Source organism: Candoia aspera, chromosome 5 (genome assembly GCF_035149785.1).
Source record: "Candoia aspera isolate rCanAsp1 chromosome 5, rCanAsp1.hap2, whole genome shotgun sequence".
NCBI lineage: Eukaryota > Metazoa > Chordata > Lepidosauria > Squamata > Boidae > Candoia > Candoia aspera.
Window position 1 is genome coordinate 65,356,764 of NC_086157.1, and position 18,691 is coordinate 65,375,454.

At 35.6% G+C, this 18,691-nt stretch overlaps 1 protein-coding gene across 4 annotated transcripts in view; it reads left to right on the forward strand.

Annotated features, from left to right (window-relative positions):
• Positions 1-18,691, forward strand: part of APP (amyloid beta precursor protein) — a 125,906-nt gene that overhangs the window by 90,068 nt on the left and 17,147 nt on the right. For all 4 annotated transcript variants that reach the window (XM_063305461.1, XM_063305459.1, XM_063305460.1 and 1 more), the window contains 6 exons: positions 6,677-6,810; positions 11,496-11,570; positions 13,299-13,457; positions 15,056-15,184; positions 17,213-17,312; positions 18,130-18,351. In XM_063305461.1, coding sequence (XP_063161531.1) covers positions 6,677-6,810; positions 11,496-11,570; positions 13,299-13,457; positions 15,056-15,184; positions 17,213-17,312; positions 18,130-18,351 — 819 coding nt within the window. The remainder of the gene's footprint in view (positions 1-6,676; positions 6,811-11,495; positions 11,571-13,298; positions 13,458-15,055; positions 15,185-17,212; positions 17,313-18,129; positions 18,352-18,691) is intronic.

Below are 18,691 nucleotides of genomic sequence, written 5' to 3' on the forward strand. Positions count from 1 at the left end.
CAGTTCATCCTACTCATGCAGTCAAGTTGTCATTTAATTTTACAGTCATCTAATGTTAAATATTCACATATAAATTTGACTATTTAAGCCACATATACAAGAGGTAAATAGAATTTATAATCAAACACATTGTGACAATTCTGTTCTGAGGTACTTGTAGTGCAGTCCTAAGCATACAAATTGGGAGTAAAATTGCATTAAATTCGGTTGGAGTTACTTCGGAGGAAATATGCTTAGGAAAACCTTGTACAAGCCACTGAAGTATGTTTAGTTCTGCTGAAGTGAAAGAAGTTTAAGTTGGGTATTGGGTGGCTGGCATTTCCTGTTTTGCATTCTGGAGCCAAGCCATAGCAAAAGAGATGCCTTCTCTTCCCAAAGCTGTAAAACAATAATCTTTTCTTTCTCCAAGATAGCTACCTCCAAAAGTGGTTTATACAAGAGGTTCTTGATCTTTGTTGTTGCAGGTGAGGCCTCATTTGTTACCTTATCACCACAGTGCATTTTCTTTTCCCTTCTGAGGGAAAACATCTAAGTGTCATCAGAGAAAGATCTGAGTGCTATTGTGATTAAGAGATTGGACAGGAACAGAGAAACCAAACTCACGGCTTTTTTTGGCTATTGGAGCTCATTGGGCCAGTTGCCATTTGTCAGCTCAGCCTACCACTGTGCTTTGTCATGGAGAAAACTGGATATGGAAAGAAAAGTAAATGCAATGAAACATAATCAGCATGTTTTCTCTATCAAACTAGGCTAAGCAGCTATCATGGACATATATCTGACAAATTAGAAGTCAGAAGAAAATACGGGTAGCTCAGGGTTGAACCGTGGAGTCCGTGGTGCTCTCTGAGCTTGGTTGTTTGCTTGCAGATGTTTCATTACCCAACTAGGTAACATCATCAGTGCTAGGCAAGCTAGTCTAGCACTAATGATGTTACCTAGTTGAGTAATGAAACATCTGCAAGCAAACAACCAAAAGCTCAGAGAGCACCAAGGATTCCACAAATTAGAAGTTAGAACATTTTTTGAAATTTAAATTTATTTACTTTTTAAATCTCAAGATGCATTATGTTGCATATTATTTGTCAAGAATTACATGCTGGAGTGAATGGAACCATTTCCTCATTAGTCATTATTTTAAAATGAAAAAGTAGAGAATTCCGCCTGATGATTCACCAAGGGCTTCTCTATCCTTTCCCCCAACACTTGCTTTTCACTGCTCTGAGGTTGTTGTTAACTAGGCTGGGCCACTCAATTTATTCCTTCTGTACAGCATCCCCATTTCTGAATGCCCAAGTTGCTTGCCCATCCTCTTGTGCCTTGGCTCTTTCACTGACAGTCATATATACAAAGAAACGGTGCTTGAAATTGGATCTCAAGGGAAAAGGTTGCTAACACTGCAGAAGCAAGAATGTTGTTGGAAATAAATAGCAAGACTGTGAAGAACACAAGATACAGGTTTGGATGCTGCATAAAATCAATCTCAGGGTTATGTATGTACAACCTGAAGGTTCCTCTCACTTCATGTACATGGTATTGGATACATAGCCAGCTTAGATATCGACATTTTTTATGTAAACACAGCACTATCCCTTATAAAATATGTAATTAAATTAGGTTATATAAGGGGAACTATCTCTTCCTTCATTATTGCGTGCTGTGGTAAAGGTCATGATGTACAATGTATAGTGGCCTTTTTTGCAGAAACCATTTGGAGAATTTACTGCCTAAGAGACTTTGAATTGGCTCTCTTAATTTTAAACTTAATGTAAGCAGCTAACTTTTTTTGACATGCATGACTTTTAAATGGGGTATATGGTTTTCTTTAATTTTTTAAATGCTGGTTATGTTTATTCTGCTCTCAGGAAGATTAAGTGAAATTAACTTTTGTAATTTTGTAATTTGGACAATTTGTTTAACGTTTTTTTGAAGCAGTCTAAAAAAAATCCAAATGAGATCATAGCTGTGGTTCTTTAACTTTTTTTCCTGTGTTACAGTGCTGAGGAAGATTCATCAAGCATTACAAATATGGCTTCAGTGAAACAGTGAACTTTAAAACGTATACTACTGTAGAATCCCAATACCTTTTATCATTCTCTTAGGAAATAGTATAATTCTGCAATATATGTTAAAGTGCCCTCAAAATTATTGATGGCTTAAATATATACATTCTGTATAGTCCTCGCTATTTCATTACTTCACATGTAATATTGTATTGCTTTTGATATATGTAAATCAATCACAGGCTATAAAAGGATTTAGACTGGCCCTGAGATCATGTTTGATTTTCTATAAATATCTGGAGTTCTGTGTGCAGTTCATAAAATAGTGATCCTTAAAGGATCTTTCTTAAAAATAGTAATTCCAGGCTTTAACTGCATTTCAGAATCCGGTTAGTTTGCCAGGACAGACGGTTGTTTTTTGATAAAATCTAAAATCCGTTAGTATAATAGAATTTATAGTACTATAAATAGCCTATTTATATTGTTCATATTATAATTTATGCTAAAACTTCTTTTCAATGATTATATTTAATTTCACTCTCAAATAGCACAAGATTTTAAGAGCACATTTGCTCTGTGTTAATATTATAATATTCTAAAGTTTTGAACTTTCAAAGTTGGGCATGAAATGTTTCTAGCATCCCATAATTTTTTTATATACTCACACACACTTCTTATTCTTGTATTTATTTTAGAGCAAATGGATTTCAGGAAGAGAAAAGGCCACACGAACCCTATGGACTGATATAATTTGTTTAGAAAATCTGCTTAAGCAGTGGCATGAAATGAGTTGGTCTGATAAAGCCCTTAGATTGGCCATTCTTCCCTACCTCCTCCAATGTCATCTTTGGAATTTCTGAAATTTTCAGTTACATTTTTAATTAGTTACTGTATGTCTGAACCCTAAAAATTCATTTTAGTTTTAACTGTAGGCTGTTTGGAAAAAAAACCTACCTTCAAAACTTGGGTTATGATTAACTGCAATTATTAATGGTAGTTTAGGGTTCAGATGACATACTAAGCTATTACTAATTAAACATGATGAGAATACTTGCTTGGGAGATACATGACTACTAGAGATCTAGTCATTATATGTATTGTCAGTCAGCTTAAGGAGGTTATGCTTGTTACATTACCTGTAAATTACCATTTACAGATTGGAAGGAAGGGGAATTTGCACACCTCTTTGGCAAAACAAATTATTTTTACTAACTTGCATCTTCAAAGCCAAACAACAGATAAGCTTCTGCCAAATTTGCAGTGCAAACAATTTACAGATAGCTATACCTCCCAAGCAAATCTAACTAAACTTCTTAAGGACAGAGTTGTTTGGCACCTTCTTTAAAAATAATTTTTAAAAAATGAATTAAGAGGAAAAGTTCCTTATTTCCAGTTCTTAGATTTTTTTCTCAAGCTGCCAATTGAATGAAATCCCACTCTCAAACTAGAAACTGTTTTTAAGGTTAAGAAGTGAGACTAATGTAAGAACTATTTTAAGGCTAGGCTAGAAGTATAAATGACCAAAATAGGTGGCAGATATTTCAGCGCTGTGTGTAATCTATTTGTTTTTTAATTTTTTCTGGAATAAGCCAAATAGCGGGACTATGGTATATTTTACTCTAATTGGAAGGTCAGCAAGCCTATGTTTACAGAGTGATTACTGAAGTAATTTTAGTAGTCTAGAATAATCCCGTTCAGTTTTATGTAACAAAACAAAGATTTCAGTTAAAAGTGCTGTACATGTAGCACTGATCACAAATCAGATCTTATTTAACAGTTCAGTGCTAAGACACAGCATTAATATTAAGTGTATAAGTTAAGGAAGATATAAAGATAAAGCTTTGAAACACATTTTCAGGTGTTGAGTCTTGTGGAAAGAAGCTCTGGGACATTGCTTCCTTGTTATGTAACTCCTTAATCCAAAAGCCTAAGATTTCATTTTACACACACACACCTCCCACATACATACATACGGTTAGGGCATCTTACACTTTAAAGGCAAGAACAATTTAAAAAAATAAGAAACTTATCATGGATACTACAGAGATTTTATTTTACATGTGCACATAATAATAATTTCAGACTGCTTACACTTTAAAAGAAAAAAAAATGATCATAGATGTCCAGAAGAGGAAAAAAAAGCATAACAATAAAAAACAACCTATTAAGGCTTAGCAGCCACCCTATTTCAAGACTTGGGAGAACAGCCATGCATTTAAAGACTTTCAGAACATTATTAGGTTGGGAGTTATATGGATGTGTGGGGGGATACTATTCCTGAGGGCAGGCAGCATGACAGAAAAAACATGTTTCCTTGTCCCAGTAGATGACATTGTTTAATTGAGGGGACTTGGAGCATGTCTACTCTGCCCAATCTTACTGGATGGGCATTCTGAGGTTTGAAGTTAGGTGAATAGGATATTATTCTAGTTCTAAATGGTACAGTGCAGAGACAAATATCTTCCTTTTTTCTGTCTGTGCTTGATAAATAATTGGAGTTTTAACTCTGTTTTTGTCCTCCTTGAAAGGTCTTGGATGGCCCCAAATCAGTGTTATTCATGTTGTATGATGTGCAGAAATTCAGTATTGTTGCTCACAGCTCTAGTAATCCCAGTAATTAATTAGCATTTATATTTGTTCCCTGATATGCACTCTGAATTGAGACTAGTTGTTTCCCTAGTAAAGAACTCTACAACGCTTTTGTCAAGAATTTCCAAATAAAACACTTGACTCTTCCTGTACATATTAATAATGTCCACATCAACACTGTAATTGTGGCAGTCCCAATATGCTTGTATGAACTTTTCTAAGCATTGTTGATGGGCTATTTGGGGTAGAGTGCAATCTATCTATCTATCTATCTATCTATCTATCTATCTATCTATCTATCTATCTATCTATCTATCTCCACCCATCTCCTCCCATCGGAGGCCTCTGGGCGGTTTACAACAAATGATTAAAACCATCAGAACAATAAAATACAATAAAAATACTATAAATAGAAATAAAAATAAAGAATAAAAAATTCAGATGTTAAAGCATCTTGAACATTTGTATTGAACTACATAGCTCTTTTTACAAATTTGCAATCTAAAATAAAGCTATGGGATTGTGTCCAATGTGCTTGCTTATGGAATTTCATAAGTTTGCACAAACAAAAGAGACTACAGGTAGACCTCATTTAATGATGGCCCTGTTTAGTGTCCATCTGAAGTTACAATGGTGCTGAAAAAGTAACTTTATGACCAATCCTCACATTTATGACCATCACAGCCCCCCCCCCCATCACTTGATTGAAATTCAGGCATTTTACAACTGGCAGGCATTTAGGTTTGTGGCAGTGTCCTGCAGTCACGTGGTCTCCATTTGCATGTTTCACAACTGGCTTCCAACAAGCAGAGTCAGTGGAGAAGCCAGCAGTAAAATCGCAAGTCATGGTCACGTGATGTCTCACTTAATGACCTGCGGGGACTTGCTTAATGGCCAAATAGAAAGTGACATTGTAAGTCCACCACAGTCATGTGATGTTTTGCTTAGTGACCATTTCATTTACTGACAAAGTTGCCAGTCCCAATTATGGTTGCTAAGCAAGGACTACCTGTACATTAAAATGTTCAGTGTGGTTACATTTGAAAAACATATTCATGATATTGCAATCTATTTTCATATTTTAACTTTCAGAAGCTGTTTAGCTGGCAATTGTAAATAAATGAAATTCTACAAAAGAAAGCATGCTTTACAACTGAATTTTGGATAAATAGAGAGAATAAAATAAATGGCAAGGAATTCTGAGTATTTCTCTCTTTGTACGTGTACATTACACTTCATTAAATCTGCTGTTAATTTTATTTTTAAATGGGGAAAGCCAACTGAATCGTAGAATATTTGTTTTGATTCAATCATACCACTTAAAAGAATCATCTAATTGATTATGTGGATGACTTCAACTGAGAACCTGAAAAGCCATTGATAGTCAATGCAAAATAATTCTGGTCTAGGTGAACATATAAATTGTCCTGGTTTATGACAGCTTCCTGTGTGATAATTTCTTCAGTTTCCAAACTGAAGGCAAGGTTAAGGAAGCCTGCAATAATTAGCAGGAAAGATTGTGTTTGGACAATGATGAATTTTTAACATATGCTGTTACATATGCTGTTTGTGAGCTTTTTCTGGCAGTCAGAGCTTTGTAGCGCTGCATAGTTCAAGTTTAATGTTCTCTCTCTGTCTTTGTCTCATACACTATTCCTACCTCCTGCCTTGTTAGTTATAACTGATAATAAACGAATGTTTGAGGTCATAAAATGGTAAGGTTTTAAAAATGTGTCTTGTGTGGGAACCATCAAACATGGGAAAAGGGTACAACTCAGTTAAATTGCCTAGGAATATGCTTTAAATCTGCATGTGAAATTATATACTTGTTTGCTTTTCAAAATAAAACTTGTTTTAAAATCCTAGTTTCCTGTCATTGCTTCTATTCTTTTAAGTAGATTGAAATAACCTGAATCTTTCATGTTTTTCTAGTTTATTTATATGCATTTTCTCTGAAACGCAGACGTATTTTCTTGAAATACATTGTTTCTGCATTTGTTCCTCTACTAGCTGGTTGCTTGACGTTTAAGAGTTCGTATTTCCTTTTAAAAGAAACCTTTGCCTTCTTTGTAAATTCCTGCCTCTAGTTCCTACCACAGCTGCCAGCACTCCGGATGCTGTTGACAAGTACCTGGAAACACCTGGCGATGAGAATGAACATTCCCATTTCCAAAAAGCAAAAGAGAGACTAGAAGCGAAGCATCGTGAAAGAATGTCTCAGGTAAACTGCAGATGGGTCTTATTAACTGGTTTTGTCATGCAGGCTTGATCCAGCTATCTACTATAGCCAGATGTTTCCCCCTCCCTAAACCTTAATGAATTTTTCTGATTACTTAATTTGCCGCTCAGTGTTTTCCTTCCACCCTCCACCAGCCTTTAAAAAAACCTGCAAGCCTATTCATGCAGTAGTACATCCTTCTTGAATTTAAAGAAGCATTCACTTTTGATTTTTTTAAGTTGGGGATATGGTGCATCATACTTTTTTTCAATGCTTGAAGACTTCAATTACTTAAAATATAATCTGTGAAATTCTAACACAGAGTTAGAGTGAACATTCATAACTTTCAATCAAAGAGAAGTTGACCTGCTAAAGATTTACACTTTTTATGGAACCATTGGAAATTTTAACAGGGTCTGTACTAAAGCATTTACTGTAGCCATGCCATGAACTATATTTTTGGCTCTTGTTTATTTTTTGCTTGCCACTAGCATTTAAAACCTCATGTCCAACCCCCCCCCCACCCCCATGTAATTGATTGATGCAATATACTTGTGATTAGGACATGGGTACATATATTCACAGAGGTAACTGTCAACCTTCAATCAATAACTCTAACCCATTGGCAAGGGAAAAAAAGCATGAGACAGCCAAAATAAGTGGACATAATCAATTGATGTGTGAAACTGACTGGCAGGCAAAACCTTCTTGACAAACAAAACTGGAACAAGAGCCATATTTTCTTCTGCTCTGATGTATGTCCTGGATATAAAAAGCATATGTTAGAAACTAAGCATTTATGCTTCTGGGTTTTTTTTTCGGAGGAGGCAGGTGCACAGATAACTTAGTTTTAACGTATTTTAAATAAATATTTACTATTGGGATGAAATCATTTGATTTCTCCCTACACATAATGCCTTTGCATCTTTATTATAATTTCCTTGTATACCATTTTCAGAGTATAATCATATTGGGATTTGGGAATGGGGAAATAGGTCACCTCTGTCTGGAAACAGCTAGCATGCATCTCTAACAAAAAGATAAAGACTTGTTGAGTTGACTCTGGTTGACGTTTTGCAGTTGCCTTCTTCTGGAATATTCTTTTGACTTTTCAGTCTAGTCAAAAGCCCTGGAATTTCTTGCTGATCTCCTATATATGCTCTGAGGCTACATCCTGCTTACCTTCTGAACCCAAAATGGATGATTGCCCAGGTGCTGCCACTGCTGAAATGTGTCACGTATGCATAAACTTAAAATAATTTGAGAAAATCCTTAATATGTACTAAATATCAGCATGCTTTGGATGGTTGCCCTGATATGTGTGGCAGCCATGAGGAAGAGCCCTAAATGCATAATACAATAAATATCTATTTCCATCAGTTGGGATTTCAGTGCTTTGGATTGTCTTTAAGAGTATTGTTTAAAACAACGTTCTTAATTCAAAGCCATAGCAAAACTTCCTTGGCTTAATTTTCCCTGTAGCTGAACTTACATTCCATTGAAATCACTGGGACCATTTAGTCATGTCAGGTCCAATTGATTTCAGGGGGAACTAAAAGCAGCTATGTCTATGTGCTTGTTTGAGTGATACATACCTTATAACTACTTCTGAACAATCTAATTCAAATTAATTACACACAAAGCAAATAATGTGTCAGATCTCATCCTGCAATAAAAAGACAATTTCCAAGCTAAAGATAATCAAAAGCATTGGCTTAGTTTTACAGCCTTCTTCATACAGATCATATAGAAAATTAGTCATTTGTTTAAATAACCAATGTCATGGTATTGACATTTTATCTTTTTTCTTAATCAAATTATTAGAAGTAGTATCTGAACAACTCAGATACTCAAAATTCATTTTGCATAATATCTACATAAGATAAAAAATATGCTTGTGAATAATAATAGGATTGGTGTGGTCTTAACAATGGCTGAGACATTTTAGTTCCTTTTTTCCCTTCCTAATCTTCCTCTTCTTATATACTCATAATATCATACTGTGTATCCTGAATTCTGAAGATTGTTAGACTTTGAAATGGTGGGCTTTTAAGTTTCAGCCTACAAGTTATTATTTTCCCAGCATGAAACAATTTTTTTGAAGTACCATAAATCTGTATAGTGGTGATAGTTTTTTGTTTTCAGTGAAAAAGAATGTTTTATAAACATGTATATTTTTCATCTTCCATGGTTTTCAGTATCTTTCATGGTTCTCAGCAAGTCTTTCTTTTGTGAATGTACATCTTGTTTTTTTTTCTTGCACTAACATGCTTAATGATTAGTAATTTTCTAAACTTTCAACAATAAATAAATGAGGTTTTTTTCTTTGTTCTATCTGGACAGGCTCTGGCAAGAGTAGATAAATTTTTCTGAGTGGTTAGCATAGACTGATTTTCTTACAACAAAATAATAGAGTGAGACTTTTTGAAAGATAACTGTGCTGAAGTTCTGCTTCCGGTTTAGTATCTCTGTTCCAAAGTTGAAACCAGGTTTTCAAATTTATATTTTTTGTATCAGCCCTGTAACTTTTTATTTTATAATCACAGTTCCTCCATTCTTAAGGCTTTGGGGAGATTGTGAAAATGTACTCAAACTGAATACAACTTGACACAGGAAACACCATCTGCACAATTTCATTTGAATCTGAATATTAGTGAATCATCTCTAAGAAGCAGCACTTGGCCAATGAAACTAAATGGATTCTGGGAAAACAAAAAAATCCTAATCCAGTAGTAGGCAACCTATATCCCTTCCCATAATTCTGACCTTGGTATCTGGTGGCACTGTATCAGTGAAATTCACATTTAAGGAAAGCAGTAAAATGACATTGGGAGAGGGTTGGGATCATAAATTCCTTGTGTATAATTCCTTGGATAGGCAGACTCCTGAAAGTGATAGAAATTTTATTAAGAAAAGACTGCATATATCTTGCAGATATTGGGACTATTATTTTACCAATGCAAATCTTCCTTAGGAATATGTCCTTACCAACATCTTGATAAGATGTTTCTCAAAAGAATATTTGAGATTTAACTTGAGACTTGAAGTATTAAGTAAATATTAGTTAGAGAGAATATTAAACAGAAACTTAAGCAGAAAACACTTTGGGTGTCCAAAATAGACAGCTCAGTTCCTAACACTTGGTACCAGTTTAGAAAGTCTTACTAAACAATTACTGTATTTTACAAGTCTCAGTGCAGACATAAATAAGTTAAATGTTGCCATGATAAACTGACTGTGTAATCTTTTCTATTTGTGCCTATCTCAAGTTGTTCTGGCTGTGTATTTTAGTAAGAGAGAAGGATATTTTATGCCTGAAAATACTATTTACAGATAAAAAAACTATGCTTTTAAGACTCTAGAGAGATATGTGTACTCAGGGATTTATAACGGAGTTCTGTTCTTCAAAATCTCTGGTACTTTTTAAGCTCTTTAACAGGTAGCTTAAGTAAAACAGAGATATGTATCTGGATTTTTTAAAATAAAGAATAATAGCTCTGAAACACTGTCATAACAGCAGTAAATGTTTTTATCACATGGATTGGCCAGATGCTTTGACTTGTTGGTTTAAAATATGTAACAAATGTTTTGAAGACTACATTTATATGCCTACAGGCATGTACATACATATTTACACACACACACACACACAAATAATGCATAACAAATAAGCTTTGTATTTCTAAAACAAAGTGCATAGTGGAGGCAAAAGAAAACTAGTGTGCTTCTGAAATACTAATTCTTGATGAATTGGTTTAGATGATTTTATCAGATTAGATATGAAAGGGAAGTAATGTTACAGTGATTGAACTGGGTATGCATCTATATGCATATGGCATGGACGTATTGTGTATACATACATATGGTATGTGCATATTTCCTTTAAAATAGGTTTAAGCAGAAGATAAATCAGGCTTTATTAGTAGATATCTGGGTGATTGCAATAGGTCAGTAAAGGTATGAGTACCAATTTTCTAACAGTAATAAAAAAATATCCCCTTCTGAACACACACACATGCACATGCACAGTTCAGTATTAGGAGAAAACAGGGATATTTTTCAGTGAAAGAACTTGTGAATTTGGTCCTGATGCTGATCAGAAGTTCCTGGGTTGAGGAATCCTATTTCTTAATTGTTAGGGTATGTCATCCTGTGTACTTTTCAGTTGGCTGGTTGGTTTATTTCAGTATTTTAATTTAGAAAACATGCATATCCTGGAAACCTAAGGTTTGTCCAGCCTTGCTCTACAGGTGTAAATAAGAGCTTCATAAAAACACTGGAAATGTCTTGTACATAAATATTTTCCCAAACATACAGTACATAATCTCTTTAATGGTGAGGAAGCACATTTTGTCATGTATATTTTAACTAATCAGCTGTATTCATTATCATTTGCATAATTTTGTAATGATTAGTACTGTGAAGAATGATGATCTCAGTGTTTGCCTTCCAGTGTGTGTATGTTTGCAATAATCGTTAACTGTGAATTGTCCTTACTCACTGGCTTGATGTTCCTGGACTGTCCTTAGACTAACACTGAGTACATCTGAATATCTTTCATTATTCAGTTTCCAGGAGGGCACCATGTACTATAATTGGAAAAAAGCTTTCTCTAAGCAGCAAACATTTGAAACTCTCTTACAAATACATAGAACAGCATTTGCTCATTTTCTGTTTCATTTGCACAGGTCATGAGAGAATGGGAAGAGGCAGAACATCAAGCAAAAAATTTGCCAAAGGCTGATAAAAAGGCTGTAATTCAGGTAAAGAAAATGATAATTTAGGATTGTATAATAATAAAAAAAGGTGTGATATGGCTTGGCTTTTTGTAACAGTCTTAGCAGCATGACTGTTTCTATTTATTTTGTCCACAGAGCATATTATGATAGCATTGTATACATTGTGTGCTTACATATGCTTAATAATCATAGACCAGCTTTCCCCAGTCTCCAGATGTGTTACAGTACAACACTAACATATTTTGAAGGTACAGAGTTTGTAAGAGATATCCAGGGGCTCGACTGAACTTGCATCTTGAGTGTGTTCCTTCATAGAATAGGTTGTATGCTATAAGGGTCTATGACATTACATTAAAAACCTGTCCATTTCATTACATATAATTATCTAGATTAAGTTCGTTGCTTAAATGTTGATTTTAAGTGAATATACTGTATAATATGATGAGATCCATTTTGGTGTAGTGGCTGAAGGCATCTGGCTGGAAACCAGGAGACCATGATTTCTAGTCCTCCCTTAGCCATGAAAGGCAGACTTGTCCAGGCAATTGCCAGGAGTCAGGACTGACTCAAAAGTGCTATACATACATATGCATATAGCATTATTTTTACTATTGTAGAAAAATAGGAAAATATTATGGTATTTTGGGAAGGGGAGTGTTCTTCCTTTGTTTTTTTATTTAATTTTACCTTTTATATTTACCTTTTTTTAGTTTCCATTATTTAGTATTCTTTTTAAGGATATACTTTCTTTTTGAATAGTAGAATGAAATAAATGCTGTTATTATTGATCCTCATTATTAAAGTCAATAATAATTATACTTCTAAACATTTCATGAAGCTATGGAACAAACTATTTTTTTTCCAATAAGTGGGTACAATTTTATGCAGTGTAATTTAAATAATATACAGAAGGCAGATAGCTGCTTCTGCTCAATTCATGAAAAGAACAGCCGATTTCACTTGAAGAATAGAATATACAGTATACTCCACTCTCCCCGAGACCTTAAACTTACTCAAGGACTTCGGGCAAGTCATGTAGTCTAACCCATAGGATAAATAGGAGAAAATCACTATAATCATCTCCTTTATGTGCTTGTGCCTTGAACTCTATAGAAAACAGAGGAAATATAAATAGCTGAACTTCAGTTTGCATGACAGCTTGTTGTTGTTTTTTCTGAGAGTATGCCTGACTCTGAAGTTAATTTGGAGACAATATGAGAAGAGAGATGCAATTTGGGGACAGAAACACTTACATATATACTCTTTCATGTGTGCCTTGAGTTTTGCAAAGACAGAGAGTGGCTTGCTGATCTCAGAAGCCTATTGTATTTATTAGAACTTGTGATGTGTTGTTTAAAAACCAGTTTAAACTCTGTTTTGGAAATATAATTTGATCTATATATTAAAATTTTAGGTCCTTTCTTTAGGTATGTATGTATAGTCACATTACTGTTGAACATTGAAACTTGGATCATCACCGGGTTCTATCACTTTTTGCTACAATTTTAAGAGTCAGCAGAAACATCTAACCACATTGGAAAGATTGGCCATGAGTAGTAAAAATTCAGGAAATGGTAATTTTCAGAAGCTCGCAGTTAAGATAATATAACACCAAATCATTTTCAAAATGTTTATTTTATGTTTACAATTTATTGCTGGTAATATTTCTACAATTACTTTTCCTGTAATATATATATTTTACATATATATATATATATTAATGTATATATATATATATATTTTTTTCAATAGCATTTCCAAGAGAAGGTGGAATCCTTGGAACAAGAAGCTGCAAATGAGAGACAGCAACTAGTGGAGACTCACATGGCCAGAGTTGAAGCCATGCTCAATGATCGTCGCCGTGTTGCTTTAGAAAACTATATCACAGCTCTACAGGCTGTACCTCCTAAAGTAAGGGGATTAGAATAGGAATAGATTATATGAATATTAACCAGGAAGTTAGTCCCAGTATACTGTATATAAGTAGTCATTAACTTACAACCATTCATTCAGCAACTGTTCAAAGTGACAGCAGCACTGAACAAAGGGACTTATAATTGGTCCCTGAAGTTACAGCCTTTGTAGCGCCCCCACAGACATGTGATCAAAATTTGGGTACTTGGCAGCCTGCCCACACTTACAACTGCAGAAATGCTTCAACTTCCCCACCACCTATCTCCCTGCAGTCATGCGATCAAAATTTGGGCACTTGGCAGCCTGCCTGCACTTATGCAGAGGCGCTTCAATTACCTCCACCCACCTATCTCCCCCCATCTATGCCGTTTTGGCCCCCTGCACTCTGCGGGTCCTGTTGCCCTAGCTGACCTTTGCTGTCTTCTTGCTCTCACTGCTGACCAAGCACGCCGTTCCTGGCCCTTGGCGAGGCAGCTGCTGGCCTCACGATGCTTTCTTCCCAAGGTTGTACATGGTGATGTCTTCTCAAGACCTGGGGAAGGTGGCCTCATGTGGCCAGGACCTGCCTTGTGGAGGGTCAGGGCGGGCATGCCTCATCAGCAGCTGGAGCAAGAAGACAGCGAAGGTCACTGGGGTGTGGAATGCAGGGAAGCCGAGGCCTCAAAGTGCAGGGTGGTGAGGGTGACTGCAGCTGGGACTGGGCTAGGGTGGCTGGGGCTTCCAGGAAAGTGGTGGCTTTATGCCATGCTGCTGGGAAGGGCTGGGGCTGGTCTTTGTGCTATGCTGCATTTCAGGGGCTTTTTGCAGCCCAAGAGCTGCTGCATGTGAGGAAGTCCCTTTGCGCCATGCTACTGGACTGGACTGGGGCTGGGCTTTGTGCTGCAGCTCAGGACTTTTTGCAGCCCCAGAACTGCAGCACCCCAAGAAGCCCCTTTGCACCGTGCTTCTGGAGCTGGGCTTTGCACTGCGGTTCAGGGGCTTTTTGCAACTCCAAAGCCACAGCATGCCCAGAAGCCCCTGAGCCGCAGCATATTCTTTCCCCAGCCTTCCTGAGCTCACACTGCAGCACCCCCTCCTCAACTCATGTGCAGCCTGCACTGGCCCTCCAAGGCCTCCCACAGCACCCCGTGCTCCTTACTTGGGATTCCTGCCTCTTCCCACTTAACAACCCACATCCTTGGGGTTGCAACAGCAGCCCGGACTGCCTGGTATTTCCATCACCAAACAATGTGGTCACGTGATGTCATGTTTTACAACTACATTGCAGCGATGGAAATTCCAGTCCTGATTGTGGTCGTAAGTCACACAATGGAACTTATTCACAAGCAGGTGTGCATGGATCCATGGAGCTGTTTATCTCAGTAATATACACTGAAGTTTATAATTTAGTTAAATTAGTGAATTTAGTTAAAGTAGGCTAGTTATGTAATCATCTTTGTAAACTCATTGTCCTTTAAATACAATTTTAAAATTCATCGTTGATAATAATGTCTCAGACATAGAATGTAAGGCTTATTGGTCTTTTAAAGGCAGCATACATTTCATGGAAGTGTGAACTTCATAATTCATTTATCTGGTGGACGTTATCTCTACAGCCTCGACATGTATTTAATATGCTGAAGAAGTATGTGCGTGCTGAGCAGAAAGACAGACAGCATACGCTCAAACATTTTGAACATGTGCGTATGGTGGACCCAAAGAAAGCAGCACAGATCAGATCTCAGGTAACAGTATAGACAATTATAGAAGTTCTTATTCTAATATTGTGTGAAAGTCAGCATAAGAAGGTTGAATAGGAAGCAGCGTTTTAAAAAGGCTGCAAGATGCAATACAATAATACTGTTTCTTTTTATATTTCATCTTGTAGAGGAACTAAAGTTGTCATACTTTAAGCATTTTTGTTGCATGCATTGCAGTATTTTTATAATAAAGTTTAGATTTCTACTTAGGTTGCATTTTTTATCAAATACTCCTTCCTGAACTAAATTTATTTGGTTATGTGTATTTTCCATTTGTTCCTACATTACATGGAAATTATCCTTGATATATAGTTTCGCTTATACAGTAAGTTATTGCTCATCCAAACATAGCAGTTACTGCTTTGATGGTCAGCAGTTACTGATGATGTGAGTGATAGCTCCATATTTAAAACTCTGTTTGTATACCTGTTTTTACTTAAGGTATTAGTACAATGCTTTGCCAAGAATATTTGTAGAATTGAAGTTTCAAATTGTCCTGTGGACATATATCTCTCTGAGGTTTTAAATGCACAATATGCCAAAGATACTTTTTTTTCTTTTTATTAAAATACAATTTTATTACAAGTGTAAAAAGGCAAAATTCACAAAAGATTAGAAATGTATTTTCTCATGATATAGATTTGCACAGTCAAATCATTAATACATTCCTGTAAGAAACTTATAAAGTAATTACTTAACAGGTCTAATTCACATGCAAGTAAGAAAACAAGGGACTTAACTGTCCATTTCATATAGCTGGCTTTGGCTTAAATTTCCCTTTTATCTGGCCTTGTCTGGCCTCAGATGCTAAGCAAGGTCAAATGTTGTTAGTGCTTGGATAGGGGAACTTCCAGGAATACCAAGAATATAGGCTACATTCTTCTCTCCCAAATCATAAAATATTCTGTCAAACATCTTTATCAATGTCTATTTCCATGGGATAGATTTATAAAGGGAAAATGATTCTCCATGATACTCTCAATATCTGTGCAAAGTTTTATTTAATGTCTTTTCTGTCATCTTCTGGAGTCAGCAGAGAAAGGACTTGATGACTAAAACACCTCATTGTATCATCCTTCCTAGCTCTGGCACCTGGTGTTACCAGGTGCAGACACCAGAGTCAGAGTCAGAGTCAGAGTAAGGAATGTAGAATGTTCTCTGTCAGATTAGCTATAAGCTTCTTCCTGAGAATCCTTCTGATGCAATTTGCTTGTGACCAAATGCTTTTCACTGGAGATTTTCCATATTCTAATGTTTTTATTCAAATTAAATTGTGCAGGAAGTGCTTTTTCTGTCATTGTGGTATTTCCCTGAGGGAAAGTATATGACATATTGCAGTTCAAAGTAGTGATATGTTGGTCATTTTAGGAATTCCTGTGCTGGCTATAAAAAACATTTTACCCTTTAAGGCTTATCCATATTAAAGCAATAATGCTCCAGTGCCATATATCCCTGGGCAAAACTCAGTCACAAGCAAGCATAGATGTCAGGGTGAGGAACTCATTGACCTTGGCATGTATATTTAGCATGCAGTTTATCAATGTTCAGTGGGAACATTTAAATATTATTGCTTCTGTAGTTTTGAAACACCAGTATGAATGAAGGATTTTCAGGTATTGGTGGGTATAGTGAATAGAACAAATAGCTTTATTTCTTCAAATTGTTCAGAAAAGGCCCTAATGGAGAACTCCTTATAATTCTGTTATCTTACTTATTAAACATTTTCTAAGAAAAATAAACTAGCATGGCCTTCCTAAATAAAATTAAAAGAATAGACAGTTTCTAACAAAATTTTACCCCTCAAGATTTGGATAGTATCAGTAAATTTCCTATTAATTCTTTTATGAATTCTCATCTGTAACTTCAAGAAGTTGGTCATTGTTGTTGTAACTGAAATGTATGTAAAATTGAAATACCAAATCTGCATTATTTGGATTTACTTTGATACAAAGAGGAATCAAAATTCCAAACTGGAGCTATTAGGAGTTGATTTTGCTTATTTTATTTCTCTAGGTTATGACACATCTACGTGTGACATATGAACGCATGAACCAGTCTCTTTCTCTCCTTTACAATGTGCCAGCAGTCGCTGAGGAGATTCAGGATGAAGTTGGTAAGTTCAGTTTTAAATCACTTTTTCAACATTTTGGCCAGCATGCCAGAGAGCAACCAAGCTTTACCCCAAATGGCTCCTGATTTTCTCTGCAGCTAGGATCTCTAATTGTGAGATTATCTTGCAACCCAACATATTGTTCCTGGCATCCAGCACCAGGAGACACAGGCAATGTAATATTACACACTCAGGATGCAAATATATGAAATAGATTGATATGACAAGTTTAAACTTTTCCATAAAAAGTTTCTGATCAAAATATAAGAAGCGTTTGCAGCTGAGAATTAGCACAGATTTAATTATGGCATAGTTCAAAGAATTTGCACTTAATGCTCATTCAGGGCATCACTAACTGGATTAAAAACTATTCACTTTTTTTTAATGTAACTTGTTCTTTGATGACTTTTTGTAAACTTTCATTTTTTTAGTTATCTACATAAAAATAGTCACAAAGATAGCTGGGTTAGTTAGGTGAACATATGCTGCAATATCTGCCCCAATTTAGAATATGCATTGACATTGGTTTGCCTAAGGGATGAGGAGAGCCACTAGATATCAGTGAGAAATTGGATTTCTCCATGCCTTTCATGCTACAAAAATGAAAAATGCAAATAAAAAATGAATTGCTCAGGAGGATATGTCTGCCTTTATCAATGCTGCCGGAATTGTATGTGCTTTTCAAAGAATTATTTAAAAGTACTTTGGTGTTATTTCCTTAGTAATGATTTATCATGGTAAATTATTAGTATTACTAATACTAATTATTATTGTTGTAGCCTAAATTTTTTCTTTTGTTTTGTTTTTTGTCTTTTTCCAGATGAATTACTTCAAAAAGAGCAAAATTATTCTGATGATGTTTTGGCTAATATGATCAGTGAACCCAGGATCAGCTATGGAAATGATGCCCTCATGCCTTCATTGACAGAGACTAAAACAACAGTTGAACATCTTCCAGTAGATGGAGAATTCAGCCTAGATGATCTTCAGCCTTGGCATCCCTTTGCAGTTGATTCAGTCCCAGCAAATACTGAAAATGAAGGTAATGTAATAAGAGCTTGGATGGAGATGGTGTGATTATTCTAGAATTCTTTCTTTCTTTCTTTCTTTCTTTATTCATTCATTCATTCATTCATTAATCCATTCATTCATTCATTCATTCATTCATTCATTCATTCAATTTATATAGCTGCCCATCTCAGACCAGTGACTCTTGGCAGCTAACAATAATAAATTGTTGTTATGATTATGAGAAAGACTTGATCTCTCTGACCTGAGCAAGATTTTTTTTTTTCATCCTGAGTGGTGAAAGGTCTGTGAGAACAACTTGCTCACTTTATTTGTGGATAGGATATACACAATGATATGCATAACAAATTTCA